Source organism: Echinops telfairi, unplaced genomic scaffold (genome assembly GCF_000313985.2).
Source record: "Echinops telfairi isolate 266 unplaced genomic scaffold, ASM31398v2 ScPeMD7_7400;HRSCAF=8409, whole genome shotgun sequence".
NCBI classification, from domain to species: domain Eukaryota; kingdom Metazoa; phylum Chordata; class Mammalia; order Afrosoricida; family Tenrecidae; genus Echinops; species Echinops telfairi.
In genome coordinates this window covers 9,804,560-9,812,004 of record NW_022111300.1, presented here as the reverse complement: position 1 = coordinate 9,812,004, position 7,445 = coordinate 9,804,560, and the positions used below count along the sequence as shown (strand labels likewise).

Here is a 7,445-nt window from a genome sequence, read left to right as displayed (position 1 = left end):
TGTGTGTGTGTGTGTGTGTGTGTGTGATGTTCATGGGTTTGTGTGTGTGTGTGTAGGGGGGATGTTCATGGGTTTATATTTAGCGACATCCAGGACAATTGTCAGTGCAAATGATCCTGAATGTAATGGGCCTGGATCCCAGCAGGTTTCTAAGAGCTGTGTGTTAATCAAACAACTCCTCCCTGCCTTGGCACCCGTGTGTGTGTGTGTGTGTGTGTGTGTGTGTGTGTGTGTGTGTGTAGGGGGGATGTTCATGGGGTTATATTTAGCGACATCCAGGACAAATGTCAGTGCAAATGATCTTGAATGTAATGGACGTGCCTTTTAGGGGAATGATTTGGCAATAGCTAGTAACCACCATGAAAATGCTCGCGTCCTTGAACCCACTAGCTTCACATCTAAGAATTAATCCTAATATGTAGGTTTACATTCCAAAAGACAGTCATTCTGTCGTTAGATGCATCGGCATGGGTTCCAACTCATACAACAGAACGCAGCACATCCAGACCTGCACCACCCTCACGATTCTCGTTTTGGTTTGAGTGGTTCGAAGTTATAGCAGCACCCAGGAAGAAAGGGCTGGTGATTTGCTTGTCGGAAGGTGACAGCCGAGCAAACCCCATAGAGCAGATCCACTCTCTCACACACGGCATCTCCGTGAATCTGGATCAGCTGGACCCGAGCTGGCCTTGGTTCGGTTTTGAAGGAGTCAGAGCAGAAAACGGGAGCTGCTGTGGCACGATGTCCAATCTGAGAAGAGTCACCCAGAGGAATGTGTGTGTCCTGAATGGTAATTCCACCTCGGGTACTCTCTGTGGTTTCCTGGTGGCAAGGCTGCTGGAAACTTTAGTAGTTCTTCAAACTACTAAAAATTATTGTCCTCCCCAACTTTAAAATGCTTCTAGGAAGTTCTAACAGCATCAACAACAAAACATTCATAAGTAACTCTGTGAACCGGTCAGGAACACAGAGGAGAGGGTCCTGGGTGTAGTGTAGACCTGTCCAAGGCAGTTCAGGGAGAACCGAGTTCCCGTATGGGCTTGTCATAAAAATCAATGTTTTCAGAATGCATGAGTCTCAGATCTATGCAATTGAACTGCCACCCCCAAATGGGATCCCTGAGGGTCTACTACCTTCTGTGAGTACCTTCTGTGGAATACTTTGTCATGGCGACCTCTGACCTCTCCAGGAGACCATTTCAATCTTGTAGATATGATCATTAGGATGCATATCTGCAAGATGGTGGTGCGAAAGTCATTAGAGATTTGCATTTTGGTTCATTTTCAGGGATGTATGGCTTATCGTTCTGAGGACACCATATAGGATTCTTATAATCAATTTTTAGAATTATTTGCTGTTTTTCTCCTGAAGGACGAAAGCAGTATAGATCCAGAAATGAGAGTATAGTCTTCTCCAGTGGTGCTGGGTAATAATTCTGGTCTTGCATACTTATTTCCTTGTTTTGTAAATTAAACTAGAAGTGGCCCCTTCCTTCCTATTGACTCCTGTTAGCTTGCCATACAATTTAAGTATTATAACATGTATATCCGTCTCATTTCTTTCTAGGTAACTCGAGCCTCAAGGAATTGATCACCTACACTTCTTTGTTAGCAAACTGGGAAGACTAGGGTTGGGAAACCACATGGAATCACAGGCTCATCAACTCACCTTCTTAGCTATTTACTATTTTATAAAGATGACCTGGCTCCCCAAAGTGAAATGCATGTTTCTAAAGAGCAGTGTGTGCTTAGTAATCCCCCTGTGATGGAAGGCGCATGTTAAGAGGTAGCTAAAGAACTAATACAATTAACAATGACCATCAAGAGACTGGATTGATGCTAATAAAACATCACCATTTAAAGAGCACACTGTGTTTATTTTCCCCATAAATTATAACCCTGTGACATATGTAAGAGTTTTGTGTTTTTAAAGTACTTTAAACAATATTTAACTTTTTAACGAGTGGGAAATAATGTTCTTTAAAAGACATTTATTTTTAATGGAAAATAATATTACCAAAAGGTTACAATAATTTGTTCATCTCCTTCGAAGAATGAGATCTTGATATAAAATATATATGTATCATCGAGCGCCAGAATGCCAGAATGATGGGAATGCCTGGTCAAAAATCAAAATTAGATTCGCTGTTCAACCAGTCCCGACGGTGGCTTCAGTCCAGACTGACACTGTGGGCGAGGGGGGCCTCGGATAATCGGTGTTTTTGAAGGTGGATGGCGTGGCTGTGTAACGGGCTCCAGTTAGTGGTCAGGACAGCCATTAAGACTGACGATCCCCTGGACGTGTGCAGCTTTGGTGACAGGGATAGGGATGTGGTTGACTTGGATATTCTTCAGGCAGCCAAAAAATGGCTTCCACACAGGTAGCTTCAGTGTCTTCAAATTGTCTGTCAGGGGAAAGGAGAGCCATTCAACAGATAAACCAGACTGCACTCACTGCCATTGAGTTGGAGCCGACTCACAGTGACCCTACAGGACGGAGGCGACCTGCCCCTGTGAGTGTCCTTGACTGTAACTCTCTTACAGGAGAACCAAGCCCCACCTTTCTCCCTCAGAGCCGCTGGTGGTTCCACACTGCTGACCTTGCAGTTAGCAGCCCAACGCGTATCCACTACACCCCCGGGTTCCGCAATGGATACTATATCCTGTGAAATACATGCGCCCACTGTTCCTGACAACTGTCTTCTTAGAAAGAGCTAAGGGAAGCCTCGGTCTTCCTCTGCTCAACCATCTCCTCCTCAAGCAGGCTTCCTGCACACCGCCTGGGGTGATAGATGAGCAACTAGGCGGTTCTTGAAAGATGGGGATCCCACAGCCCAAACCAATAGATACAGCTTCTGTGCATTTCATGGGTCATGAAAGACCCATAAATTACCAGCCAAGTTACTAGAGAGATAGAAAACAATGAAGGAAGAAAAGGCTGATTCCAGGCAAAACTCCAGCTTGCTATTTGACTACATCTCAAGCTGCCTGATCCTGCCATTCTGGTCCCTCAAAGCTTCACAGAAACAGACCCAACTCCCTGCCACTGAGTCGATACCGACTCATAGCGACCCTATAGGACAGGGTAGAGCTGCCCCTGTGCGTGTGAGACTAACTCTTGATGAGAATAGAAAGATCCACCTTGCTCTCCTGGCTCAGCTGGTGGTTGTGAACTGCTGACCTTGTGGTTAGCAGCCCAACGTGTAACCATGATGCCACCAGGGCTCCTGAAAGCATAACAATCACTGGTAAAACTAAGTATCTGGAGGGGAAAGACTACTTTTTCAGGCTTTTTCCTGATTCTTTGCTATTATGAAGCGTCTGGGTTAATGTAGCCTCTTACGAGATGCTTGTGAATGATAAGCTTGAGGCTGGGACAAGCAGCAATGATAGATGCCTATTTTGGACAACTAGGTTTCTCAAGTGCTAAAACGCCAAGGTCTTCCCCCTCCCCATCTTCGGGGCACTGGCTGCCCTATATCAAGCTGTGGGCCAGGGCCTCTCCTTTGCTGGGTTCAGATAAAAATGCTAAAGGCTCTTATTGGACACAGTAGGGTGTAGAAGTCAAGATGAGTTACCTGGGATACCCCCGATGTGTAGTGGCTCTTGAGTGTTGGCAGGTGGGAAGACCAGCTGTCCGGCTGTGTAGCTATTGTCTGTGTCTAGTTCCAGGTGCAGGATGTGTTGTTTTATAGTAACTGGGGAGAAGGAGGTAAGTCAAGTCAATTTCCTGGGAGGAGGTCCACCTGTTTCCCCCACTGTCTCCAGGTTAGTTCATTGCTATTGAACGGAGGAAGCACTGCCTGCAGGAATTGGATCAAGTCAGGCTTAAGGTGAGTGACCTTCTGAACACCAGGCAGTGTTGAGGCACTTCCACATACGATTGTGCTACTGGGTTTAATCCTTCAAATATGTCAACGAGGGTGAGATTACTGTTCCTGTCTCATGGATGGAGACTCTGGGTGGCAAAAGTGGTTAATGTGCTCAGCTGTGAACCAAAAGGTTAGTCGTTCAAGTCCTCCCCAGAGACACTCAGAAGAAAGATCTGGTGATCAACTTCTGAAAAACCAGTCACCGGTTCTACTGGACCACACATGGAGACACCACGAAGCAGAGTTGACTGACCACAGCTGTTTTATTAGAGACTGAGGCTCACTGAAGACCTTGACAAAATGATTTGGTTATAACTTGAAAGAGTTAGGTCACCTGTCTCCCAAGGTCATGCCTAGTTCCCATGATCACAGCTCCTTCCAAGAAGACAGGAGTCTTCATACACCAAGGCCAAGGATATCAATGCTTTTGACCCTCTAAAGAAAACCTCTCCTGTGTTAATGATCTAGCTCAGCGCTTCTCAACCTTCCTAATGCCCCCACCCTTTAATACAGTTCCTCATGTTGTGGTGACCCCCCCAACCATAACATTATTTTTGCTACTTCATAACTGTAATTTTGCTCCTGTTAGGAATCGTCATGTAACTATGTGATATACAGGATGCATATTCACTGTTACAAATTGAACATAATTAAAACATAGTGATGAATCACAAAAACAATATGTTTTTAATTATACATTGTGAAATATTTATTTCTAATGACAAATCAATGAAATTGTATCTTGAAGCATGGTGTAGCATGGGTAACAATCTTCATGCCGGGTACTCGTATGTGGGCATATTTGAATGTGGGCAGACCCGCCTGGAGACGGGCCCTAAGACCATCGGAAATATGTGTTTCTGATGGTCTTAGGAGGTGACCCCTGTGAAAGGGTCATTCAACCCCGAAAGGGGTCTCAACCCACAAGTTGAGAACCACTAATGAAGCTAATTCTAATGTTAGCTTTTCAATGATCTGAAACCCCTTGTTACAGAAGGTACTTTAGCCAATATAATCTTCTAGTTATTAACAAAATAGCAGATTATATTCAAAAGGATATGCCTGTTCTTCACTCAGTGGTTTGCATAATATGTTCATTAACACCTAAATGGTTGTTAAAAAAATAACCCAGTGATGTGTCCTAACGATAAGAGCAAATATGAGTTGAGTACTCATTATGTACTCATGAGACATTATTAAACAACTTCCAGACATTATCCTATTTAATTTGTACAACCCCATAAGGCCTATACCATTTTAAATCTCCATTTATAGATGAAAATGACGGGCAAGGGCAAGTAAGTCACTTGCCCAAGGTCACACAGGTTAAAGGAATAAAAGGAAACTTGAGTTCTGTTCTTGATATCTTCAGATGCCGAATCTAAACCACAACGTTATACTACCTTGAAAATACAGCCATGACTTATCAATGTGCCGGCCTCAAGGAAAAACACAACCGGAACATTAAGGAGAACTGGAGGCACAACTATGAATTACAGAGATACTCTTGGGATTGAGGCTAGGCCTGCCATGGTGGTGGGCTGCCCTGGACCCTCAGCAGGCTCTGTTGGATTGATGAACGGAGGTTCCATTTGGGATACTGAAATTAAGCTGGGCTCATCCATCAACTGTTTGAGTGCATGAACAAGAGGTTACCAGACAGCCTACCTGTCACCGAGTGCCACTGTCCATCACACAGAGACCGCTGTGGTGTGACTGATGTCGAGATTCCACCTGCCCCACTGGCCACAGAGGCGGTGACCTGAAATACACATTCGTTCATTTTCCCCTTTCCTTCAGAAAATAGGTGGACCCAGCCCTCCCCTGCTATCCTGCCAGCCGAGCTCACACCACCCTGACCGTCCAGGGACACATTAGACACCGGTCGCTGTCCTGCATCAGGTTGTCAGTGGGAAGTGCAAACGATTATTGTGCTCAGCTTCTTGAAGGTTCCAAGCCTCCTCGACTCATCTCAACAGGAAAGCCTGGTGATCCACACACTCCAAAATCACCCTTTGAAAACCCTGGGAAGCACAGTTCTCCTCTGACACGGAAGGGGTCCCCGCGAGTTGGAATTGACTTGATGGCAACTGGTTTTATCCTGCCACCCCCACCCTAGGTGATCACCCCGGGATCCAAGGCTTGGAACAATCCCTCTGCTGCATTCCGTCAAGGCCAGCAAGCTGCTGACTGCCCGAGGCCTGCCTGAAGCTGCTGCCGATGGCCATGCCATTCCCTCCTGGGGTAAACGCCCCCTCAGGCCCTGCTCACAGATGAGTGGTTCACAGTTAGGATCCTCCTTAGCAATTGGGGTGTGGCTGGAGCTCTGCTTGGAAGGACATGTGACATTCAGAAGGCAAACATGGTGGCAGAGGCCTGGACCCTGCTCCAGGGCCACACAATGACAACTCAGCGAATGCATTGCCCAGGACAATTTTAAAAACAGACGGCATTTGCACTGGGCACACCGGGGGGTGGGGGGGTGGGGGTGGGGGGGTTCAGGCAGTCACCATGCTGCTGTGAATAATTTCCCATTCCTGTGCTCCAGGTCAGCGTCTCCGCCACCATGTTGCAAAGGCTGACTCAGGTGAGTGAAAGGAGAGGATTAACATAAAACACGAGAGACAATGTGCATGTAATTTGCATGTGCAGCCTGACAATTTGCATGTAATTTGCATGTGCAGCCTCTTCTCTGGCACTTGTCTAGCTCAGCAGTGCCCCCGCGGCCCTGCAGGGCAGTAGCTCTTCCTTCCCTTTCGGTCGTTCTTGATCCACAGCTCTGGCTAGAGACTCTCCCTAACCCTGTCTGGAAAAATGGGCCTTGCCCCAACTTGTCCAGCAAACAGCTTGTTGGGTTGCCTTTCTGGGTGACCGAAGACCAGCCCTGCCCTCAAGGTGACAACTTCCATGACAAAAGTGTTCTTGGAATTGTGGTTGTTTGACTCTCCTCTGTGGTTTCCCCTCTCGCTTTCAGTAAAAGTGGAGAAGGACGGAGCTCAACAAGAGTGGCATATTATCCACCCTGAATTTGGGGCCAAGCGAGACTTTCTGGAAGAATTTGGTCTTAAGGAGATGTTTTGAGATCAGAAGAAATGATGCTTGGGAATAGAAAATAAGATCCTGGCTCGGGCCTGGGAGTGAGAGAAGGAGAAAGCAGCCGAAGCAAGGGCCGCAAGATCAAGGGCAGCTGGCATGGAAGCCAGTGGGCAGCGGGGAAGGAGAGGCTAGAGATGGCTGGTGAGTTCTGGGTCAAGGGCAGCTGGCATGGAAGCCAATGGGAAGCGGGGAAGGAGAGGTTAGAGGGGCTGGTGAGTTGTGGGTCAAGAAAAAGAGGAATCTGAGACAGATTCAGTGGGGCCATAGGCATGGGTGGGATGTGGTGTAGATGACTAGGGAGAAGAGCCAGTCCATGCCTTCTGGACCTTGCTTGATGCATCAAAGAAGTGATGTGTTGAAGACGAAAGAGAGGATTGGGAAAAAAAAACCCAGAAAAACATCCACTGAGTATATGTCACTTTCTATAATTTTGACGAAAGCCATACCATATGAAACTTGTTCTCCAAATTGTACAGAT

General features: G+C 46.5%; 1 protein-coding gene across 1 annotated transcript in view; it reads right to left on the bottom strand.

Moving 5' to 3' along the window:
• Nucleotides 1–1,878: 1,878 nt before the first annotated feature.
• The window catches only part of LAMA3 (laminin subunit alpha 3), a 259,097-nt gene continuing 253,530 nt past the window's right edge, over nt 1,879–7,445 (bottom strand). The window contains 3 exon segments of the mRNA XM_045296310.1: nt 1,879–2,404; nt 3,578–3,697; nt 5,540–5,633. Coding sequence (XP_045152245.1) covers nt 2,259–2,404; nt 3,578–3,697; nt 5,540–5,633 — 360 coding nt within the window. The 3' untranslated portion in view covers nt 1,879–2,258.